The sequence below is a fragment of the Talpa occidentalis genome, unplaced genomic scaffold (assembly GCF_014898055.3).
Source record: "Talpa occidentalis isolate TD23 unplaced genomic scaffold, MPIMG_talOcc4v2.1 talOcc4.5, whole genome shotgun sequence".
Taxonomy (NCBI): Eukaryota; Metazoa; Chordata; class Mammalia; order Eulipotyphla; family Talpidae; genus Talpa; species Talpa occidentalis.
This window is the reverse complement of record NW_023604861.1, coordinates 99,576,999-99,602,925: the sequence shown is the minus strand read 5'-3', so window position 1 is coordinate 99,602,925 and position 25,927 is coordinate 99,576,999. Positions and strand designations below refer to the sequence as shown.

The following is a 25,927-nucleotide window of genomic DNA, read 5'->3' as shown; positions in this document are numbered from 1 at the left end:
TACTAGGGCTATAATCTAATAGGTGAGTGTGGCGCTATCTCCTGGGGCCTCTGTCTTCTAAGCGGAACAGTCAAGCACAAATCTAATGCAGACTGTCCAATATTTACATAGAAAACTGAAAATAGATCAACATTAGTCTCCAAATGGTAAAGAGCAACTGCTCCACCAAACTCAGTAAGAACATGACCCCAGATTTTGGATGCTACTAAGCAAGCAGAGGATAGAGATGAGGGGACAGAGAAGCAATATCTAAAGGGAAAAGGGCTCAAATGCCCATCAATAAAGTTTAGTTGAATAAATGTATTCTTTTTAGGTTGGGTAATAACATTTAAAAAGAACCAACTCAAAAGGTGTGCTTTCATGATATTGTAAATTTAAAGCAACTTTATGAGCTTTCCCTTAGTGCAAACTGGTTATTAAAATTGATTTTTGGCTTCTCCATCACAAAAAGGCTTGAACTTCTTTTGGTCCTAAGGGACCTAGAGTGTGTAAGAACGATGCAAGTTTGTCACAGACCAACTCCCTGATTTCTCATCCAATTGAATCAACAGAGAAACAGTAAGGCTAAGACAACTGTGATTGGGGAAAAGTCCCATACAAACATCTGCTTCCTGAGCTCAGCAAAAGCCCATTTTTGTGAAAATAGGGACATACTATAACTATAAAGGGACTGGGCTGTTGGGGACTGGGTAGTGAGCCTGTTCCCGGCTCTGCCAGGTCATCCAGGAATAAGCAATTCCAGGAGACTAATTATTTTCTTCAAACTCACAAGAGACTGAATTCAAAGACTTCAAAAAGCCAGTTATGTAAAAATACCCTCTTCTCAATGGGACATCTTGAAGAATAATGATTCACTCATTTGTTGCACAAAACTCAATTCATGCCTGTCCTTTCTGGGTGCTGCAAACATAGTGAACAGGAAACAGCCCTGGCTTTTAAGTGGCTCTTACTCCAGTGTGTTCTCCCCATAGTGTGCTCCGCCCACGGGTCTTTGGATCAAAATGCATATTCCCAGACCCCAGCATCATCAAGAGAGTAGGGCTCCAGGATATTGTACTCTTTAAAGTATTCCAATAGGGCCACCCTGGTGGCGCCAGGGGTTAAGTTGCAGTACTATGAAGCTATCTGCAGCCACTGCAGCACAAATTCAATCCCTGGCCAGGGATGTGACCCACATGGCGCAGCAGACCTCTCCTGTCTTGCCTGGTGCTCCCCTCAGCAGTATATTTCAGTCAATCTGTCTGTTCTGCTCCCCACTCTGTCTCTGGTGAATCCTCTTACCCCCTGCTCCTCTGGCCTGCACCCCAGCACTTGTATGCATAAATAAATAAATCTTTAAAAAAAATAAGGTATTTCAATGACTCTTGTGTAATGAAAGGTGAGACCTGCATGTAAATAAATTTTCATACCCAAAATATCTTGGAAACACAAAACAAAGTTAAGTTCTGGGAATAGTATTCTAATACTCTCATATGCCAATTTCTGCCCTAATGAAATGCTCCTCAAAGCAGTGAGAGAACTTTTCCCCTTCAAAGATCCAGGAGTCCCTGCCATTACATCTTCCAGATAACCCATTTCTAAGAGTGTCACTTATTTTAGATGGACTTTAGCATGGTTGCTTCCTACCAATACATAAAGGAGAAAGAGGGGGAAACAAAAATTTACTATGTACCTACTGTGTGCCAGTCACTGTGCAGGGCCTGTACATTATCTCATTCATTCACAATCATCACATGGGTAGGGATCATCACCCCCATTTTACAGATGAGAAAATTGTGGTTCAAAGAAATTAAGGAACATTCTCCAGACCATACAACTAGTAAGTGGTGAAGTCAGGATTCAACTAAGGGTCGGTCTGCCTCTGACAAACCCTGCTTTCCACACTGGAATTCCGCCCTTGTACATTCTTGCAAATTATCATAATGCAAGATCTATATAAGCAAACCTCATCTGTTATGTATCAGCTGTTTTTAGTTTCCTTCAAAGGGCTTATGGACTCTTCTTCCAGACCTGGAAGAAGACCTGTTCTGTTTTCCTGATATGTAGGTGATGATGCTGGTGAGCTGTGTCAAAGCTGGGACCTAAGGTGACATTCTGATGAGTAGCAGCACTGTCATCTGCCTGCACAAGATGGGCAATCACCATGAGACAAGCTTGGTGGGGTGATTAACTCTGATACCCACTGAGTGTTAGGCTTCTACTCTCTGCACACTTTTCCCCATATCAAACTGTGACTTCCTTGAAACAGAACTGTATTTATCCATTTTTGTAACCCCTCTTCCTAACATCTGGTAAATACCAAATAGGCTATTCCAGAACATAAGCTTCTTGAAGAGAGGGACCTCCTTTTGTCATCACTGTGTTCCCAGAGCTTAGCACAAATCACAAATGTGGAGTGGATCTCTTACTCTGAAATCAGAGCAAATTTATTCAAATATAATCACAATTCTACACTAGCTCTTTCCCCCAGCAATTTAATTTAATTTTAAAAATTTTTTGAGGTTATTTCTCTATGCCTTGTGTTTTGTTAGGTGATACAGGATGCCTGGATCACCCCATTATTTCAACATGAATCTAAGAGATTATGTTGGTAACCAAAGAACAGGACTGAGCTGGCCACTGTCCAGTGCCTTGGGAGGGCTGGATGGGTCCTAGAGAGCACACTGCACTGGAGCCAGGAGCTGAGAAGAAGATAAAGAAGCCAGGACATAAACTGGCTATGGGAGAAGGAATTCAGTGGGGTTCCCTACTTTTCAAGGGGCTTAGTCTCTAACTGGGAAAACTACACCTTCACACACATGTGAATTAAGAGATGTGAACTAAGGGAAGAAGAGGGTAGAGTAGGTGGTGGGTAGCTCTTAAGTGCTAAACTGGGATCCTGGAGTCATGGCAGTTTCATCAGACTGAAGCACAATTAATATTCTAAGAGTCTGGGGTTCCCTGAAGAGGAACCTTGTCTTTTCTTCCTTCTGAATCTCTTCCTCATCCCTAGTGAGATTCCAAAGCACACAGAAAGCATTTAATAAATGCTTATTAACTAATAAGAGGATTGTCTCATAGAAGCAGTAAGAAAGTCAAGGCAACACATTATTAGAAGGAGCAGGATTTAGGAGATCATTAAAGCTCTCAACTTCACAAACTGTAATGTGACAACAATATTGGAAGTGCAGCTGTTCTAGCTCCATCCATTGAAATGAACTGCATTCTAGGGAGAAGGAAGGAGTCCTCTGAGAGAGGCTCCTGCTGCCAGTCAGCTACAAACAAGCATTATTGGAGTTTCTAGATTAGAAACAAAGAAGCAATGTCCAGGTTCAGTGATGGGGCAGGAAGCTTGAAATATATAAAGCGCACAAGCATCTTTCAAAATGACACTTGGTATTTTTTTTTTTTCACTTTAAGCATAGCCTGAATGTATCTCAAAGTAAATAAAATTCGGTTTCATAATATTTAGTTTTAGTTCAAGCACTTTTCTCAACCAACACAAAAAAAGTGCTATCTCCAATGGTAGAATCAACCAAATTTTTACAGCTACACCATTTTTGGACCTAAAGAAAAATACTAGTGAAGCAGTTTTTCTAACACCAATTTGCTAGCATACTGACACAAATGAGACCTCCCCCAGAAACACATTGTTTTTTCCCATAACTGATACCTTGCTTTATCAGACTTCCCCAATTTTGCACTTTTTAAAATTCCAGGTCTGTGGCTAACTGAAGGCTCAGATGATGGTTAGCATTTGTTAGCAAATAAGTGTTTTTAGGGCCTCCCTGGTGGCGCAGCGGTTGAGCGCTGGGTTGGGAAGCTTCCCCCGGCCTCTGCGTCACCGGTTCGATTCCCGACTACTCCCCGGCCACTGGAGGAGGGTCCCACATGGCGCGCAGACCTCTCCTGCCACCCGCTGCTCCCCTCAGCAGTGTACTTTGGTCCTTCTGCCTGCTCTGCTCCCCGCTCTGGCTCTGGTGAATTCTCTCACCCTCCTGCACTTCTGACTATACCCAGTGCTTGTATGTATCAATCAATCAATCAATCAATCAATCAATCTATCTATCTATCTTAAAAAAAAAAAAAGTGTTTTTAAACTAAGACATATAAGGGCCTCCCTTGTGGCGCAGTTGAGCGCTGCACTGTGAAGCTGTCCGCAGCATCTGCAGCATGGGTTCTATCCAGGTAGGCCGGGGAGAAACCCACATGGCGCAACAGACCTCTCCTGTCTCATCCGCTGCTTTCCTCAGCAGTGTATTTCAGTCAGTCTGCCTATTCTGCTCCCCGCTCTATCTCTGGTGAATCCTCTCACCCTCCCGCACATCTGGTCTGTACCCTGGTTCTTGTGTAAATAAATAAATATTTTAAAAATAAACAAATTAAGGCATATACATTGCTTTTGTAGACATAATGCTATTGCACACTTAATAGACCCTAGTATAGTGTAAACAAAACCTTTATAGGCACTGAGAAACCAAAACAGTCCTGTGACTTGCTTTATGGCAATATTCAGTCTAAGGGGCAGTCCACAACCAATTCCACATTATTTCCTGAGCACAATCCTTTTAATTTATTCATGCAAAGTATTTCTCTTGATCCATAGAAAAATGAGGTGGTCAGCACACTGAACTATTTACTACTTCTGCGCAATTAGCAGGGACTGCCCATCATGCCAGCTGAGGGGGACTAGGTCGAGAACAATCCAGTGGGGAGGAGTGATGGAGGACTGATTAATGAGCTGACATGAGTGGAGTGGGACTAAAGAGAGAGGTGCCATGATGTCCACCCTGACCTCCTGCAACTTTGAGAGTGTTCTGGGCTGTTGGGTCTGTTGGTCAAACATATGAAACCACACTAAAGATAAACTCTGCCCCAATTATCTGCAGTTTCCTTCTTCACCCCTCCATCCTCCTCCCCCTCCCATACATGCCCTGGCTTGAGCATGTGACTGTCTGGGCACTCATCCTAGCCCTAGAGTGCCTGGGATCTCTATTCTGAGAAGCCTGACATCAAAGACATCTGAAATAATTCAGCTTTACTGATGAGTCCAGATCCTGAGATCACTGTATCGTTGCCAAAATTGCTGACTTTTTTTTATCCTAATGCCAAGCTCCCAGTGAAAATGTTTACTCTAAAAATTATTATACTAATTCACATTTACTATTTTATTTTAATATTTTTGAGGAACTAAGAAGAGAGATAAAAATAAAAAACAACTTCTGCTCTAAACCTAAGAGATTAGATGCCTTTTTCCATCCTAAAAGGGAATACCCAAACCACTAAATAGACCCCTCACTCTGGGTCCACGAGGCATTCCTCACCTAAGGAGTAACTCTCAGAGGATTATACCCCTAAAAGATAGAGTCCCTGGAGAGCCCAGCTGTTAGTTCTTTCCCAAGACAGCAATGCCCCAGGCCCCATCCAGAACAATCCACCCCTGACTGAAAAGGATGAAATCTCCTGAGAATTGAAAATTACAATGTAGAGTTAACCAATATTCCTGTACCATTCAGGCCTCTTATTCTTCCCTGGCTATGCAAAGCCATTCCCAGAAAGGGCTCCATGATATAATTAATCCTACTTAATGCTGCTAGTAGAAAACAGATGCTCCTGATTTCCTCTAGAAAAGGAAGCCTACCCATAGCAGCAACCTTGAAAATGAGCTTTCCTCCCATCCAGACAGTTAAACAGTTCAATATTTACTTCCTGGTTCCGAATTCCAATTCTCACCCACCGTTATGCATTAAACACATTGGTTAGAATCACAATTATTCTAAAACTGCTGTCATGTCCTGTTGAGTTATTTTACTTTGTAGAACCAATGTCTATATTAGAAGCCCACTTGGAATACTAAAAGGAAATGAACATGACTTAAATGCCAATTTTGTACTAAACATGTTCATATGTGTTGTATGCTTTAATTCTTTAACATCTACTTAAACAACAGTATCAAGTAGATGTTATTATTCTGATTTTTACTACTGGGAGGACAAAACATAAAAAGGCTGGGTGACTTGCCTAAGGTCACAAGTAGTTGGTGGCAAAACTAGGGCTTGAATCCAGATCTGATTCTAAAGTTGATTCACTTATCAGCAAACATTATCCAAGAGAGAATCATACAAAAACAAGAACAAAGGATTGTCATAACTTGCATTATTGTTCAGCAAATATTTATTTCCCTCTTGATCTCAGTGTGAGGAGAGTAAACCATCTTGTCCCCTTAATATTGGACTAGGCCATGTGGTTTGCTTCAGCCAAAGGAAAGTCAGTAGACATGACATGAGCGGAGCTTTAAGCGTGGCTGCCTGGGTTGGCTTGGCTGCTGTGCTGTTATTTGCCACAATAAAATAGGCTCTGGATAGCATGCTCTGGTTAGAGGAAGACAAGTCCATCTGAAATTAATCAAACAGCAGTTGACCTGTGAACCCGTGATCAAGAAATAATGACTGAGCTTTATCCAAATTGGTAAAAACTATAAATCAACAGGTCCAAGAAGCTCAACAACCCTCAAGAACAAGATATATGCTGTTGGGATTATAGGGGAGACACAGTGGTGTGTTCTGTCTTGAAAAGAAATGGTGAGAAGTTTCAGAAAGCAGAATGAGAAATAGAAGAGAGGAGCTGGAAAGGATATATGTCAGTCTTGTCAACCACCAGAGAGACAGCACCATCTTATACCTAGGCGCTGTGTAAAATATCGTGTGTGTGCGTTTATATATGCATACATATGTATTACTAACAACCCATAAGGTAAACATCATTACCCCATGCAGGCATCAGTAAGGCTCAGCTTCGTTAAGTACATTTTTTTTTAAAGATTTATTTCTTTATTTATACAAGCATTGGGTACAGTTAGAAGCATGGGAGGGTGAGAGAATTCACTAGAGGGGAGTCAGAGGGGAGAACAGAGCAGGCAGACTGATGAAATACACTGCTGAGGGGAGCAGCGGGAGGCAGGAGAGGTCTGCGCACCATGTGGGACCCTCGCCAGGTGGCCGGGGATCGAACTGGCGCTGCAGAGGCTGTGGGCAGCTTCTCAACCCAGCGCTCAACCGCTGCACCACCGGGGAGGCCCTTGTTAAGTACTTTAACCAAGATCACAGAGTCAAGTGATAAATCCAACCAAGGCCTGACTACTCAAGGCTCTTGAGTTTACTGTAGTTGAGTTCTTTGAATATAGGACAGTGCTTATTGCACTGCTCTATGCCCCTCAAATATAAGCTCAGCAGGGACCCAGCCAACTCTGAACAGAAAGCCAAAGGGATGGATAACTATGAGGAGCTTCAGGTCCTCAAGACCTGCCAGGTTAAGTCTCCCACCCTTCCCAAACCTAAAGTAATGACCCTGCTCTCCGAAGAGAGAAGCCCATCAGAGGCTGATGGAGTGTTCCTAGATGGGAGGAGCTGGTGCTGGGGGGAAGGGGAGTCTCTAAGTCAGGAAGTCATTACCAGAAGTGAAAAACTCTCATACCCAACTCCTGGTAGCCCAATGCAGGTTGGTGACCTAGTCCCATCCTCTTGTTTCTTTCTAGAAACAGGGATTTGTTTCAGGAGATGTGGGTGACTGAGATCATGCTATGAAACATTAGGAGCTCTCTCTCGCTCTCTCTCTCTGTCTTTTCTCTGTGTCTCCTGGGTGAGATCAGGGGCTGTCCATAACCTGGGGAAAAAACAAAATTTGCCTGCACATTTTCCTCCAGCATGTGGGAAAATGAGAGTGAAGTGCGAAAAAAGATAATGAAAATTTTAAGGGCTGTCTTGCACTATCAGAGTTCGTGAAAGAGAGATTCTTGCCTGCTCTGTTTTCTAGGCTTCTCGAACTACCACTAAAAGATGTTATCCTGTCAGTGGCTCATCTTCCACAGCAGCAAAGTCATCTGAGAGAGGGTAAAAGAGGATCAGGAAGAATTCTCTGGAAGATAATGTATATGCAGAGGGGACAGAGAAACCCTAACAAAGGGAGTAGAAGAGGTATTTTTAAGAGCGGAAGTGAGAGAATGCATGTTGCCCTCAAAGGACAGCAAACACTGAGAGAGGAGTGGAAGGTAGCGAGCCTGTAATGGTGATGGACTCTTTGAGGTAGGAAGAGCCAGCTGAGCAGTGCCTTGCAGGAGAATGTTGGGGTCATGACAAAGAGGAAAAATGGCTTCCCCTATATAAATATTTTTATGTATTTTAATGGTTAACTTTTTCCAGAACATTAAAGTAATTGAAAAAATTTAAAGTGTGTCAAAAAATTAAGTATATCAAAATTCATATTATTTCAAGTATAAATGTTTTATTGTAAGCAAACAAAAATTATTATAAAATTTTACTTTCCTGATTTAGAAGGAAGCAAATTCATCAGTTAAAATGTATTTTCAAAATCTACTTCTTTTTTTTTTTTTTTTTTAAACTTTTTTTTTTTTTTAAATAGAGGCATGTTTATTTATTTATTAATTATATTTGTTTGTTTGTTTTGTTTATACATGCACTGGGTACAGTCAGAAGCGCGGGAGGGTGAGAGAATTCACCAGAGCCACAGTGGGGAGCAGAGCAGGCAGAAGGACTGAAGTACACTGCTGAGGGGAGCAGCGGGTGGCAGGAGAGGTCTGCGCACCATGTGGGATCCTCCTCCGGTGGCCGGGGAACAGCCGGGGATCGAACCGGCGCCGCAGAGGCCGCGGGCAGCTTCGCAACCCAGCGCTCAACCGCTGCGCCACCGGGGAGGCCCCAAAATCTACTTCTTATCTTATTTTCAGTTGCAAGTTACAATAAATAAGAGAAAGCAAATTTGAAAGTATGCTTGATGAATGTAAAACTTTGACAAGAACTATGAATATACTCCCAAAGTATTTAAACTTAAAATAGTGTAATTTTAATATGCTTCAATGTTTCAACATTTTTCAAGTTTTGTAATAACTGAGAAACTAACTAATTATTAAAAATAATTCTTGTATGTAATATAGAAATGTCTATTTTCCCTTTTTCTTTGGGCTCCAATATGAATGACACATTGTTGGAGTCCACCTTTATTTAAAAATGTGACATTTTGAACATCATGGATATTTTGCATTAATATTGACTTTTTAGAATATTGCATTACAATATTATTTACCTGAAGAAGCATATGAAAATATGCTCACTATTACCAATCAGTAGAGAGATGCAAATCAAAATCACAATGAGCCAGCACCTCACACCCATTAGGATGGCAACCACCAAAGAGAAAATCCAGAAAATACAAGTGTGCACTCTTGGGGAGAATGCAAAGTGGTGCAGCCAGTGTGAAAAACAATATGGAGAATCTTCCAAATTTAAGAATAGAATTACCATATATGGTCCCTGAATTCCACTTCTGGGTATACAGACAAAAGAATTGAAAGCAGGGTCTCAAAGACATATCCATACACCAGTGTTCACCGCAGCACTATTTACAGCAGCCAAAAGATGGAAGCAACCCAAGTGTCCATTAATGGAGTGTGGATACATGAGTCAACAAATAAGGTGTATATGCACAATAGAATATACTCAGCCTCAGAAAGGAAAGAAAGTTGGGCACATGAACAAAACAGGTGAATTTGTGTATAGTGTATTAAGTGAGATAAGCCAGTCACAAAATAACAGGTGCTGTAGGATTTCACTCACATGAAGTATCTAAAGTGGTCAAATTCAGAAATAGAACATAGAATGGCAGATGTCAATGCCTGGGGCAGGAGAAAGGAGATCTGTTGTTTAACCACCTGGAATCCCAGGGTTTACTAGAAGCAAGAGTACTGGAGACCAGCTCACAACAATGTGAATGTACCTAACAGAGTTAAGACAGTAAATTTTATGTTATACAAATTTTATTGCAACTTAAAAAGATATTATTTACCTTCACTACAGAGGATTTTTTGATTGGTTTTGAGTTGGGCTAATGCATGGGGTAAGTCATAATCTCAGCCAATTTGGAATCCAAAAGTCAATAATGGCAAGAAATGTATTTCAAGTGCCAGGTGCATTCTCTGAGGGAGATTCCTCCTACCCCTTACTTCATTGTTTCTCTCCACATGACAGGAGACAAGTTAATGTCTAAGAAGGGATCTTCCTGCCCCAAACCAGACAGTTGCCTAAGGAAATTGATACTGATAAACGCTTGAAAGAGATTATGGGGTAACAAGGAGAACTGCCTCTGGGGCTCAGGTGAAGTTGGAAACCACACATTTTTCTAAACCAAAACAGTCTGTCAAGGATTTCTGAGCAGTTTTGCAGTGGGAGGGTTGGGCTCAGAAATGTTTCTGGGCATTTCTGGTACATCACAATAGAAGCAGGAGATAAGATCACATAGGTAGGATTGGACACTCTCTTCAAGTGTAGAACATGTGACTGATAACATGGCATTAGATTGGCAGGTCACATTCAGCATGTCAGTCTAAGAAAAATGTTCTTGTCTGTGATTTAATTTGTATGCTTCATAGAACTTGAAAGATGGTAGTTGTGAAAATGTAAGCTGTGCAGCCAGATATGTTTCCCTTTATAACCAAGTTGCCAAGGAACACTTAAGCCAAAATTAAACCCCACATATAGTAACTGGCACACCCGGGAGCTGGTGACATCTCACATTCTGTACTCTGAAACCTTGCCCACTAGGCTTCGTTGTGTAAATTGCTTTCAATAAGCATGGTATACATTGCAATTAATTTTCTTCTCAGATTATGATCAACCTTGCTTATCAACTAACATTTTCTCAAATTCTTTGGAGCTGTCTATTCCACCATCAGAACAAAGGTGTAAGTTACCTAATGCAGTGCCCCTATGAGCTCTACTGGAACCTTTCCCTGCTCCACTTTGGGAAAGCAAGAATCTGAATCTACAAAATGTAGGGCAGGGTCAGGCTTTATGACTCAACTGCCTGCCTCTGTCTCTACTTGACCACAGCTGCCTTCTACTCTTTCCCTATGGCCTTCTCCTGGGAACTTTTACAACATTTTTATGTAAACAGAGGAGCCTGTCAAGTGGATCATACTGCACCCTCTCTCCTATTCCCCCAAAGAATAGTTCCTAACATTGAAACTAAATGATTACTAAAATGATTACTAGCATATTAAGATCACACTATTTTAAGTTATGGTTACTAAAAATGAGCAGAAGTGGGTGTTTTCTTAGGCATCTAATTACTCCCCATGCCACACCATCTCACCATCAATCAGGACCTTCTTTCCCTCATTTTCTTGATGATGTTCAGTTTGCAATTTCATGAGTCCCAAAGAAACTCCCACCTCCTGATTTTCTGAGTACTTTGACATACTGTTTTCCTGAATCCCAACCCAATTTTGCACAGATTTTGTGACTTCAGTCTCTTGACCTGTTAAACTCTCTGATCACATTCCTAGAATGAAAGGGGAGGTTCATTCAGCCCCCACAGGGTTCCTCTTTGGACCTCAGAAGAGGCAGGTCAGTTCTGCTGCTAGCACTGCTGTCAGTGAGGGGAGGGCAGAGATAGCCCATGGGGTCTGCAGGTCTCAGTAGTCAGCTAACCTGCACAGCCGAGACTTCTCCTTGCCAAGAACTAAGTCAAGGGCTGACATGCCGGGGCCACATCTTCAGAAGATTCTTACAAGTTAATAAACATGTCATTTAAGCCACTTTCCTGGTAATAAGTTCATGCTTGGTTGCTACTGACAAATGCACCATGAACATCCATGAACTCTGCCCTTGCACCCCATAAATAATATAAAAGATACGAGTAGTCCCTACCTCACTCTTTATTTCCTAAAGATGCAAATGATGTGAAGTTACTATAAACCACACCACCTCCTTTTGATGGCAGATACCTGGAGGGAGTTTTCCTTTTAGTTTCCTTGAATTCCAAGTAATGGCACTGTCACCATCCTTTCTGAGGAATGCAGGAAATTCCACACACTGTGTTCTCTCTGCAAATGCATGGAATCTGAAACATGAAGATTTGCAACATAAGGCTGGACAGTGCTTTTTGTGCATGTCTGTTCATTCTGCCAATGCTGTGTATTTGCTCTTCTGCAGCACCGAACCTCAAGCCATCTCTATTGTTTTTCATGCACCTTGTCAATTCCCACAAACAAAAGGGAGGCAAAAGAGGACAAAAAATTGTGAATGTGTTATGATTTAAGACAAATGACTCATCTCTTCATTACAGTGTAATTTGTTCAACTAAATGGTATTTACTGATCCTGAGAAAATGGTATGCTTTGCTTATTTTATCCTTCTGTTTCCAGGGTTCAAGCATGTGAACACAGTTATGACAAGCCAAGAGTCTTGTCACAGACAAGACAGGAGGAGCCTCAACAGTGCCACAACCCTGTCATTCAGTGTTGAATGCTCATGCCCACTGGCCCACCTGCCAACTGCTGCCTCAGTCAGCTTTACCAGGGCAAACACACACTTCCGTAGGACCTCAGGGTCAGCACTAATGAAAAGAAAGCTTTGTGTGGGCAAGTTTTTAGGGTCTGACTCCTCAAAATGTGGTCCCATGAGCAGCAGTGGCTTCAACTGGGACCTCATCAAGGAAGCACATCCCCAGGTGCCGCCTGGCTACTGAGTCAGAATAGGTGCTTTAACAGATCCCCAAGGACTCAAAGTCACCTTAAAGCTCAAGAAGTGATGGTGTAGTGGAGGGGGTGATGAACTCAGCACACCTCTAAGCCTATTATCTGGAATCCAAACTTCAGTAACAGGAGGACTTTCTTCCAGATCAGCAGTAGTAATGCTCCTCCCTGCCTCCCCCACTCCCCACCTCCTGGAATTCCACCTTTACCTGTTGCAGCCACTTACTAGAGCAAAGAGGATACAAAGCACAGGTTAGGATGGACAATCGGGGGAATTTGGGGGGGCCCTCACCTGGGCCCTAGAAAGTCTCAGTCCTATCTATTTATGAAGGGCTTCTGGTGAGGCTAGAATGAGGCTTGACGGAAATAAACAAGCCAGCTTCATTCCATAGGCCCCTCATTAGAGGGACAGACTCAACCCAGTCCAGCCCTGCCCCTGCAAGGGGCTTCGTACAGACCAGAAGTGACCAGATTTTTTCCTCCAGTGATCTGATTGTAATGCAGAAGAGAGACATCTCAGGTTTGTCCTGATAGGCCCCACACTCTGAGGGCCAGGCCAGCCGAGGTACCCAGGACTTTGTACTCTCTGATCCAATATCTGGTTAGTAAAGAGAACAGGGCAGATGTTTCCTCTGGCTAATACATCCTTGCTGTGCTGAGAGTAATCACCATTAGGGCTTTTTGGAATGCCTGCAGGGTTCAGCAGTGTGTCTGAGGGTTGGTGGTTTTACAAACACAGCCTCAGGCACAGGTAACCCAGAGTCCAGCCTCCCTGTGAGCAAAAATGGTCAAGATAGAGCCATCATAACTGCACATCAGCTGGGGGTCAAGGAGCACGGAGAGACCAATGGCAGTTTGGCAGGGATGGAGCAGGCAGAGAGCACCATGCAGGCTGTGGACTGGGGTCATTCGCAAGGGTCAGTGCAGGGCTAGGAGGGCACATCTGCATCTCTTCCTGCTCTGTGGGACTAGCACTGCATGGCCCCGGGGCCTTAAAGTCAGAAACTGAAGAACAGCTCCTCTGATGTTGAATGACTGCCTGCCTTGCCTGCCCAGAGGAAGTAAACAGATGTGCTAAGCACAGGACAAGCAAGAGAGTTGCCTATTTCTCTCTCCACTAGCAAAGGTAGGGTAGTGAGCCCCCTTTATTTTAGAGGGGTTTGGGGAACCTACACAATTGAAGTCAAGCACCTGAAGTTAAAAAGTGGTCTTCAAAATCAACAGGGGCCCTCATAAAATGCAACTTCCTGGCCCTTCCTAGACCCTGAGAATCAAAATCTCTGGGGCTGTGGCCAAGAGAGTGGCTTTTAAATAGAACTCCCTAGGAAGTTCTTAGATGGAGGCTAAATGCATTTCCCCAGGACCTCCTCTATTGTGTGGAATCTGCCTTATGAGGTAAAGACCAGGTATTTGAATGAACAACAGACTCCCCAGATGAGTATGATGAGCAACTAAATTTATGAACAAATACTCAAGAGCAGGCATTTCAGACAGACTAACTTAGGAAAGGACTTAGTCATTCTCCTGGTAACCACGAAAATAGTTGGTCTCTCCACAGACAGGGGAGTGGGGTATATTTTTAAGTGTAGAATTTATTTTTATTCAGGTTTGGAGAGGCTAACAGATTAGAAGATAATTGCCACTTAAACAGTTTACTACTCAAATCTGGACTGAATTTTGTCCCTGTACCCAAATTCATATGTTAAGCATTAATCCCCAAAGCAACTATACTTGGAGATAGGGCCTATAAGTAGGTTAATTAAGGTCAAATAAAGTCAGAAGTTTGGGGCTCTGATCAGTAGGATTAGTATCATTATAAAAAGAGACATCAGAAAACTTGCCCCTCTTCCCATCTCTCTCTCTATACACCAAACAAGGACACAGCAAGAGGCAGGTGCCTGCAAGTCAGGAGGAGAGCTCTCACCAGAGACTGAAACAGCCAGCACCTTGACATTGGACTTCCAGAACCTTGAGACATAATCTTCCGTTATTTAAGTCACCCAGTTTGTAGCATGTTGGCATGGCTGCCAGAACTGACGAATATAGTCCCAAGAGACAGGGCATGCCATACCATATGGGGCCAACAGGGAAGCACCAGGGGTGGCCAGGAGGCAGAGGGGAAAACGCAGCAAGATTTATCAGTGTGGATTCTGCAGGAAGGAATGGGCAAGACAACGTATCCAGACATGGAATTGGCTAGTTTTCATATATTTTTTTAAAGATTTATGTATCTATGCATATAAGAACTGGGGTACAGGCCAGAGGTGTGGTGGGTGAAAGGATTCACCAGAGACAGAGTGAGGAACAGAAGAGGCAGATCCATGGAAAAACACTGTTGAGAAGAGCAGCGGGGGAGTCAGGAGAGGTCTGCTGCGCCATGTGGGTTGCTCCCTGGCTGGGGATTGAACTCATGCTGCAGTGGCTGTGGATAGCTTCATAGGTTGAGTCTTAACCACTTGCGCCACCTGGGAGGCCCCTAGTTTTCATAATTTCAGCAGGCTCTCAGGAGGAGGGGCTGACCTGAGTTGTCTGGTACCTGCCCTAGGGTGGTCAGGGCATGGGGAGTACTAGCCGTAGTTGTGAGAATCTGGATTGGGAGTGTGGGCTCTGGATCAGCTGGTTTGCAGATGAAAGGTGCACTTCCCATGAATCACCTACCATTTCTAAGAATCAGCCAGGCCTGGGAGAGGCAGTCTGTTCAGGCCAACAAGGGCCCAAGGTGTCAAAGCATTAGAATTACCGAAACTAATAAAAAGGACTAATATAAGATAAGGAAGAAAAGTGTGTGTGGAGACTAAAAGAAAACGGAAAGAGGGGAAAGCACAGCAGCAGATTGGTTGGGAAGACAGGAGGGCATCCCAGACCTATTGTTGATAGTTAAAGGCAGCAACTACCACACAATCACAAGCCCGCTTTATACCTACCTACTGTGAGTCTTGGCACTCAGAAGCTTTAAGAAATCTATAGTTTCTTCTCCTCTGGCATTGAAAGACACTGTGCAGACAGGATGTGAGATCTCCAAAGCGCTCTGAAGCAGAAGCTCCTTGGATTCCTCAGGAACATCCCCCACCACAAAGTAGTAAATGGATTCAATCTGCAAAACAGTGGTCCCAACAGTTTATGTCCCTCACATGTCCTTACCCTGTTGGCAGTACACTTTCTACACATCTCTCTCTCTTTCGTAAATGGACAGAAAGAAGTGCAGCACTGCTCAATGCTTGGTGAGACATTTGGGTGCCAAAGTCAGGAAATGAGATGTTCAAGGCCTGGTGCCAATGTTCATTGGCAGTGGCTGTGGCTCAGGTATTGCATGAGAAGGAAATGGTGGGCAGATTTGGAGAGTAGTTCCTCTGAGCCAAGGAGTTTGTCCTATAGGAGCAGCTATTTTCAAATCCAGGAAAGAAGTGCTGGTACAGCCACTGAGGGCAGGAGCCATAATAGCCATTTCCTATGGGGGTCCCACAATTCTACAATGTAAGCTCATCCATCCTCCCTCAGAACCAGACGGCGAGTCCTTCTTTGAACTCAACTCATAGGGAAACACATTCCGGGGAAGGTGAGGTGGTCCTGACTTCACACAGCAGGTCAGGAGCCAGGCCCACCTACTGGGACTTGGCCCTCACTGCCATGTGCCAGATCACAAGAACAAGTCTGTTATCAGGACACAGACACACACACACACACACACACAACACACACACACACACACACCATGCTTAAACCAGAGATCTGGGAGACTCATATCTCATACCTCACCAGGGGGAGGAGACAATCCCAAAGTGCTCCCAGCCTAATTTAGAGAGATGTGAATTCTATCCATGGCAATGGTCCCACCCCCAGTCTCCAACACACTGAGCTCTCTCTCTTCTGCAGGATTTTGCCTTCGAGGGTGTTTGTCACCCCTGCCACTAAAGAGTTCTGTAACCTCAGGCAAGTGATTCACTTTAGTTTCTTCCCTTGTAAAATGGGAGATAATGCAGTTTACCTCATGCCTGAGCTTAAACAGGATGACTTACACTCCTGTGAGTATATAAATCTCAGAAAGTAAGAACCCAGGGAGAGCCAGAAATACCCATCAGCTCAACTTGTCACTAAAAACTCCTTGACTGATCGTCTCCACAGATACCTGGGGAAGAAACCCAGGAAATGAATTGTGTTTTAAGGGATACAGAGTGTCAACACCCTTCAGAGATGTCTTCGTGCTCTAATCATAACCCCCCATTAGTTGAAGGTAAATTGTTCATCACCTCACTTTAGTCTCAAACTTGGGACTTAAACTCATCTGGCTCAGAGAAAAGTGCACATACGGTCAGCTGCTCGGTTGGTAAGGACACCCTGTCAGGGGCCCACTGGAGGCTGGGCAGGGTGGGGGACGGGGGGCAGGCAGGCTAGGCTTCGGGAGGAGAAGGCGGAGGAAAGCCAGGGTGGGAACTGAGACTGTCCTACTTCAACAGCAAGCCTCACAACTGAGGTCAAAAAAGCCCATCTCCACCACCCCACCCCAACCTGTGATTCCTCCTCTCAGGCTTTCAACACTAGCTCCCAGATCTTAACCCTGACCTAAAAGGAAATAATGTAGAGTTCTTTATTTCTGAGTCAGAAAAAGAAAGAAGAAAAAAAAAACCAGAAAAGAGTGTTTTCCAGATTCCTTATTAGTCAACAATTATTGTTCTTCCAACGCATGCATGCTGTCTCCTTCTCCTCCTGTGTTATGTATTACCTTGTGTAAAATGCACTGAATAGGCTCCCACTTAGCTGAACTGTAAGGGTTCCAGCTACAGGAGTGCCCGGGGTTAGCATGGGGATGGGCTCACCCTCTCACAAGGATCTAAAATCACACATGACCCGGAACTAGGGAGCAGACACAAGGAGAATTTTCTACGGTTTCTTAGATTAACAGGGAAGTAAATGACGACAATCCCTAGGAGGTCTGTACGCAGCTCTGACACTCTGAATCTCTATTGCATTCCCGGCAAACTCAGTTTCTTTGCTTTGGTAATAACCCAAGAATCTAAAATCCTGGTGCAGAAATGTTTTCTCTCATGATTTCATTTAAAACAATTGCGATAGCCAGTCGTGAGTTAGGATTTCCTTCCCTTTACTATGTGTGTAGTTATCCGCTGACTTTTCATTAAGTCCATATACTTTTTTTATTACCTATGTTTTTAGTCAACTCGCAGTTATATGTGCTACAGATTTCCTGGGCCACACTTTACATTGAGACCACCCATCCCACCCTCTTTCTCCTGTACTGTGTTTCTATCTTTCCTTGAAACTGACATAACAATTGAAATAAGAGAAAGATAAATGTGCTACCTATCCCTACCCCCACCATTTTGCCACCAAACTGGCAAAATGCTTTTAGAAGTGAAATGCCTCCAGGGTCATCTGCTATTTGGAGTGATAAGCCAACATCGGTTCTTTTAATCAATACTCACAGCAATCCTGTGAAGCATGAATCTTTGTTCTCATGCCCAGTTTACAGATGAAGAAACTGAGACTAGACAGGCTTACTGACTTGCAACTAAACCGAGGCTGCCTGATCCCATGAGCTGATCCCCCCCCCAAAAGATGTATTTTCATTTATTTATGCATATAAGAACTGGAGTGTAGGCCAGAGGTGTGTGGGGTGGGAGGTGAGATGCTTCACCAGAGACAGAGTGGGGAGCAGGACAGGCAGATCTACTAAAATACACTGCTGAGGAGAGCAGTGGGTGAAACAGGAGAGCTCTGCTGTGCCATGTGGGTCAGCTCCCTGGCTGGGGACTGAATCCAGGCCATAGTGATGATAGTGTGACAGTGCTGAGACTTAACTCTTTATGCCTCCAGGGAGGCCCAGTTCTGCCCTTTTTTCAACCACCATCCTGTGTCAGCTCATCATGGCAAATCTGGTCAACTATTCAAGTGAACATGAATCCCAGAATTGTGAAAGCAAGGTCACAGGTCAAGATGGTGACCAGAAGCAGGCATGACATCCAAGGCTCCTACCCCACTATATGAATATCACTGACCAAAACTAGGGTCCAGTAATTTGTATGGCTCGGGGAAATTAGCCTCATGGAATCCTCACCCCTTAATCTGTACCTCAGAGCTCCTGAAAGCAGGGACAGTCTTGAAAACCAACAGGAGTACCCAGAATCAAGTGCAGCTTCCTCACTGTTCAGCATGTCCCTAAATGCTTATTGGAACTAAATTTGATAACACAAGACATGGCAGATATTTGGGTTCCATTCAGCTATTTTACCATGAGACCAAAATTCTTGCCACTTTAAGCTAGATAAGATAAGGTAGAACCTTTATATTTTCACCTGAAATCTCTTAATCTGTCTGGGTCTTTTGTTTTGCAACCTCCCACAATAACCTACATTCTGCCTGGGCAAGGAGGCTTTGGCAACTTCCCAGCCTCAGGTTTAGGGGGAAAGAAGCACCAGACTGGGAGTGGCTGCTTCTGCTCCGACCACCTGTCAGAAGCTCCCATGCCTCCAGGTATGAAAATCTCTACTCTTCAAAGTAGCAAAACAAAAGTCAACCAGAACAGCTGCAAGAGTTCCAGCAAAAGTCTGACCTGTTTTTTTTTTTAAAAAGGATTTACTTATTTATGCATATAAGAACTGGAGTACAGGCCAGAGGTGTGGGGGTGAGAGAATTCACCAGAGACAGAGTGGGGAACAGAACAGGCAGAAGACCGAAATACACTGCTGAGGGGAGCAGCTGGAGACAAAGGAGAGGTCTGTTGCACTACATGGGTATCTCCCTGGCCAGGGATCGAACTCGTGCCGCAGAGGCTGCAGATAGATTCACAGTGCTGTGCTTAACCCCTTGCACCACCTGGGAGGCCCTCTGTCCTGTTCTTTATCCAACTTTGACCAACTCCAGACTTTGGGTTTAGAGTCCAGATCCTGTGGCAGCCTTTCCTGAATTTTCTGATCCCCATAGAGCAATGGCTACACCCAGTGTATTGATTCAGCTTCCTTCTCAGACCCCAGCTAACATCCTTGACTGCCACCAACTTTCTGGCCTCCCAGGCTTTAAGGTCTCTGTCCCCACTGCTCCTACAGTCACACAAGGCTCAGTGAATTCAACTGCCTGGTCCCACACAGACCACCTCTTTCATTTAAAATATTCAAATCTATACCAGAACTCAGGAGTGGAAGCCCAGGGACCCGTATCTTGCCCCCAACTTTGAGAATATAAACTTTTTTTTCCCTTCCATTCTTTCAATATTCAGCAAACACTTATCACGTCTTTGCCAGCTATTGCCATCTCTAGAGACATGAGAGTGAGAAGATTTGATGCCTGTCTGAGCCACTCTGAAAAGAAATCAATGAAATGTCAGGTTCGTGACTGATGTGGCCAGTCCTTCATTTTATTGTCCAACACTGAAGGTCCCTTATGGAGTTACGTGGATCTGTCACCCACTTAGTCTCCCAGTGAATATGACTTCAAAAAAAGTAAACAAATTTGTGCCTATCAGGTAGATGGGAGAGAGGCTGAGAGGACACAGACAAATGCAACTGGCCTTTTGCTGAGAGCAGAAACAAAGGCCCTTCTTCAGCCTTCCCAGGCAGCTGCAAAGCAGCGCTTTGGATATAAAGCCCTCTTTTTCCTAAAAGCACCTCACATCCTGCATCAGCAGGTCTTCCAGGGCCTCCTGGTATATTACCTCTCCCCATAAAGACCAGGGAAGCTACCAACTTCCAAACAATGTACTCTGGGATACCAAAGGATACCATAGGACTGAACTCCTGTATTGGACACAGACCTGGGCTCTGAGGATGACTCAGTCTCCTCTAAACTGCCGCATATTCCCTCAGCACCCCACAGGCTGTCCTTCTCAGGAACCTCTTTTTCACAGGATACACAAATTCAACCACCAGTAGTGCTCTTCTCCTGCTCCTGTTAGAGCCACAAGTTAAACAAACCCCCATACTCAGCCCAGGCTCCTTCCATTCTGAAGGCTCACCTTGCTGACCCTCTCTCATGTGACAACCTCAGTCCTGGAGTAGGCGGGTGACCTTCTGGCATCCTCCTTCACCATAACCAAGAACATCATTCAGCCTCTCAACCTCACATGGACCTGGTATAAAACCTGACTTCTGTGTTCTCTTTGGACACAAGGCGATGCCCACTTTCTTGCTTCCCCTCAGGGCTCTCATAGGAGATGCTAACCCAAAATAGGTCAGCATCAGCAGGAAGCCCAGGTGTTTAAAGTTACTGTCAGAAAGTTTCTTAAGCCATAAATCTTTTCTATTCATAGCAAATACATGGATGAATTTCAGGCTTATTGGGGTGTACACAGCAGCACAAAGCAGAGAAGCAGGCCCTTCTAGGAACTCACCTGCCCCCACATACATGGTTATTTTTACTCCATAAAACATAGGGCATGGCATAGATAGATAGACAGATAGATAGATAGATAGATAGATAGATAGAAAGAAAGAAAGAAAGAAAGAAAGAAAGAAAGAAAGAAAGAAAGAAAGAAAGAAAGAAAGAAAGAGATAGATAGAAAGAAAGAAAGAAAGAAAGAAAGATAGATAGATAGATAGATAGATAGATAGATAGATAGATAGATAGATAGATAGATGTTGCATTTATGAAAATGTTCCATGGCACCACACCCAGATTCAAGCCCTACGTGGGAAGACACAGCAGTCAGAACATATTTTTGCATTTTCCATATTTCAGAGTCTCTTTATCAAGAGTTTTCAGGTGGCATTTGATGACAAAACCTGTAAATTTCTTTCTGGGTCTTTCTTTCTTATAGGTCTTCTCTAGAACTCACTACATTGTTCCATATCTCCTGGGATAGGCATGAACCCTAGGAAAAGCAGAGGTTTATCAGAGAGAAGCCAAATAGAAAATCAAGGTCAGTCATGTCAGGTCATCAGAGGTACACAGGACCAGGGTAGCCAGGAAAAAAGACAAAGAAAGGGAATACCCATATGCACATGTGTGTGCATGTGCAAGCACGTGTGCATGAGCACGTGCATACACACAGGCCTGTGGAATGTCACATTTCTTGAATGCTTATTGTAGTGTCCAGACATTTGAAAATTCACAGATGTTAAAACTTGAAAAGTCAAAGAACAAAATAGCTTATATTCTGTTCTTTAATGGGAAACATTTGTTCCTCAGTCTTCATGAGGATAAACAATGTATTTCCCACTTCCAACCATCACCCTCAGTACCAGTAAACAGAGGCTGTGACATTTGGGGGCTCTCCTTTCAGGGTGCAGGCACATGACCTCCTTGCTCAAGAAAGGACTTCATAGAGCAGAATAAAACTTGAAGCATAGAGAATTCCCAGGCTTCCAGAGCGAAGGAAGCAATTAAATATCAATTAATTTAAGTAATTAGTAAGTATTAATTAAGTATATATATCCCAAAAGAAAGCAGACCTATCCTCAGCCAGGCACCCAAGGAGTGAGGGTGACCAAAGGACCCACTTGCCCCTCTATGTATGTTCCCGTCCAGCTAACTACTACTTTAACAGTCTGACCAATGAAGTCACTCCAAAAACAGACACGCTTGGGGCTAAAAGACACTTAAAAACCATCATTTAATCACTTCTTCCAAGTAAACCTTTATTCCCAAAAGGCACCCTATCAAAATACAAATGCAAATAGTGTCACTGAGGGGGCCCTAGTAGACTATACCAGATAAACTAGGTCTGCAGTAAGCCAGACCATGTAGGTTTGAATAATTCTAGTCTGCCATTCACACAAAGACAAAATCACCTAAGGATGCATTGCCCAGAATGTGCTTCTAAGTGACCCATTACTCTACATTAGTATCAAAAATGGATGACTCATTAGCTTGGATGTACTTCACCTTGAAACACAAAAGAAACTCACTTGTGAAGAAGAACTTGGAAAGGTTCAGAACATAGATATGGATGGAGAAAATCCTAATTCTCATCCCCAGGACACTGTGAGCAGTCTTCCAACCTCTCCTCCCCGCAACAGATGGTATGCTTTCTCTCATTGCCAGGGGAGCAAAAGTGAAAGTAAAGTGTTAGCAATGCACAGCTAGAGCCAGATTCTCAGTCCTTTATCGATGCTCAGTGGCTGAATAAGTAGCATGTGGCTCTTCGCACCAGAGACATTAGGGTCTGCCTTACACCCCCAATCACCACACAGGAGAAGCCCACCTAGGCTCAGAGGCGTTAGAGAGTCTTGTTTTTGTTGGTGCAGTTTTGCCATTGCCAAAGCTCCCATTTTGATCCCCATCTGAAGCCTATGATCTATTTCTCAATTGGTTCAGAATTCAGAAGTGACTGGGACAAAGACATACAGGGCTCTTCAATTCAATGATGGGGTCTCTGTGGGATGCAGCTTGGAAAGGAGCAAGGTCAGCTGAAAGGTCTGAGCCTGCTCTGGGACCAAGGGGCAGCCATGGACGCACACTCACCGTTTTGTCCTCCCCTGCTTCCAGCAGGGCATCCAGGCTGTTGGCCGGGGTCGGAGCCAGCTCAAAAGTCAGTTTCTCAACCCAACTGATGGCGGCAGCTATTGATTGTTCCGTTACAGGAGAAGCATTTTCCTGCCATTTCACAGGCTTTTGAGAAACCCTGAAAGGAATTGCATGGGACTGTCACTGGACAGCAGTAACACAGCCATCAGCACTCTGTCTCACAGCTGTGAGCAACAAACCACTTAATGTCACCAAAGCTGAAAGAAAAAAAATGCAGCAACTAACCCTCTATAAGTAACCAGTGAAATGAGCAAGCTGTTGTAGTTGTTTCCAAAGTACTATTACCTTCCATAAGCTGTTCTGATGAGGGAAAACACTGTTTACAGGAGAATAAAAGGATCTTAAAAATGTAAACATTCACAAGTATTTTAAAAACATTGAGGGAAGTTATTTTCGTAAGAAGGCAGGTTTATATAAAGCTGTCCTTTATTAATAGTAAATTTGTAAGAATTCACAACATTAAGATTTACAAGTCAACAATTTTATTACTCTAAAATTTTATTTCTAATTTTTTTGGTAACATTGATTGACATTTTAGAGGTTTAGAATCTCCCCCTTCATGTATTGTTCTTATAACACACCCACCACCTAAATACCACAGTCTATCCCCATAGTCCATTGTGGTCCCACCAGCTTTGTTCTCACCTCTTCCACTCTGGTAGCCTCAGTTTTATAGTCAGCTTTCTAGAGTTTGCTGTCAGTTTGGCTTATCTGGCCCTTTGTTTGGCATCTCTATACTCTATATACAAATAACACCATCTAATATTTGGCTTTCTCCTTTTGTCTTATTTCACTTAGCATAATCCCCTCCAGCTCCATCTGCACTGCTGCAAATGGCAAAAGTTTATCTTTTTGATAGCTGTGTAGTATTCCATCGTGTATATAGACCACATCTCCCTGACCTACTCATGTGTATTTTGGCACTGAGGTTGTTTCCATTGTTTAGTTATTGCAAACAGTGTTGCAGGGAACATAGGAGTGGATGCTTCCCTTCAAATTAGTGCTTTTGTATTTCTGATCCTTTCATGTCATTGTTTGCATTGTCCTGAAAGATTCCCAACAATTACTTCTTTTGGATCAAAAACATTATTTTAAGTTCATCAGAGCATAATTTTTTAAATCATAGGAAATTCTCATTAAAACATTTAACTTAGACTCAGAGATATAACATAAACCTCCCAAAAAGAACAGCCATTTGAATTTATCCCTTTATAACTGAACAAATTATATGAATCATAATGATTTCATAACAAAAAGAATTACATGAATCATAGCCTGATTTGTCCCTCTTAGCCCACTTCCAGAGGCAGAGGCTGCCTCACACTGTGACATCTCTGTGTGGCCCGTGTGGGTAGGGATCGGGGTGAGTAATACATAAGCAATAGCACACATTTCCAAGAAAGCTAAATAATTGCAGACTTAAGCACTTAATTCCTTTGATAATATATCTGTGACAGAAATAGAATCGATGCTAGAGCACAATTAGACATCAGCCTCAAAGTTGTCATTGATTTATCTGAAACTATTTTATTAAAAAAAAAAACTCAATTAGGTAGGTGCACCCTTCATCCAGATGTTTCCTATCTGGAGGTGCAGCCTCTGTTAAACATGAAAAGTTGGCCCTGATGTCTAAATTCTTTTGAATTTAATAATCCACAAATAATTGCTTGAGAAAATTCTGAAACTGGGAAATTCTATAAAGTCAGCCACCTGTTATTCTGATTTAATGGGGTCAACGTGCAAGGAAGGTCAGCTTAAGTTGCAAACTCAGTCTGAAACACAGTGAATTTTGTGACAAATTAGAATTCATTATCCAAGCTAAAATCTAAAATGAGTGAAAGGATTTTATGATCTGAAATATATATTCAAAATAATTTATATTCATATATTTTGACACTGCCATGGATTGAAGAAAAGGATGTTTCTAAATCTCTTCTAATTTGAAAACTAAGATGTCATGTGTAAAGCAGGTAAAAATTTTCTACGATTTTCTCATTGCGGGTTTTCTTCTGGAATTATATATGCTAGGAAATTACAAGATACCACCTCCTTCCTTCCCAAAGAGCAAACTAAATTAGTTATGCTACTTAACTCCAAGCAAATGAAAATTAGATGTGACTTTAGCTGAAATATTCCCTTTCTGTGGGAACTCACCATATGATATTGAACTTGGTTATGAGAGCCACCTGCTCCTGGAGGACCATGACCAGTGCATCTTGGCACAGATTTAGCTCCTCCTCCAGCATGCCACCAAGGTCTAGCACGATTGTGATGCACTGTTCCAAGATGACACCAAAAACCTGCCGACTCCCGCTGGTGAGCCAGTCCATGCGCTCCCTGTAGCTCTCCACAGCTTGTGTTAATTGCTCCACAAACTGATAGATCGATTCTGATTTAGCTATCAACTTAATGAAAATAAAACAATTAAAGCATGCCAAAAAAGGTCATCTGAACCACATGCAGGCAGGATCACAGGGCCCACTGACTCATGGCTTCTGCCATCAAGAACTGTGCATTAATAACCATTTTGTTGATGATCTTCCAAATCCCACATAACCCAGAGGAAGTATTTCAGACTTTCAACTGAAAAACCCTTGGATGAGTCCCCACAGAAAAAAAAGATGACATTGTGATGTATTCAAAATATGTACTTTATTTAAAAAAAAAAAATGTGTTTCTAGATTGCATTTTATCTTTGTATGTAAAGAATTATCTTTATCAAGAAATGCCCAGGGGCATTTTTAAGAATTTAGGTAAATGAAAACAGATCTCAGTAAAAGTAGATAGAAAAAAATGTCCCCCCTAAAAAGTTTTCCTAAATACAATATACCAAAAATATTTCTCAAAATACTTGTAAACACTCTAGCACACTCGCCCAGCTTCCTGGAAGGGAGACTCCTGCTCCTGCTCACAGTTTTGTTCTACGTC

General features: G+C 43.0%; 1 protein-coding gene across 1 annotated transcript in view; it reads right to left on the bottom strand.

Moving 5' to 3' along the window:
- VWA3B (von Willebrand factor A domain containing 3B) overlaps positions 1–25,927 on the bottom strand; it is a 155,482-nt gene that overhangs the window by 113,570 nt on the left and 15,985 nt on the right. The window contains 4 exon segments of the mRNA XM_037527901.2: positions 11,777–11,892; positions 15,451–15,620; positions 22,937–23,096; positions 25,154–25,404. Coding sequence (XP_037383798.2) covers positions 11,777–11,892; positions 15,451–15,620; positions 22,937–23,096; positions 25,154–25,404 — 697 coding nt within the window.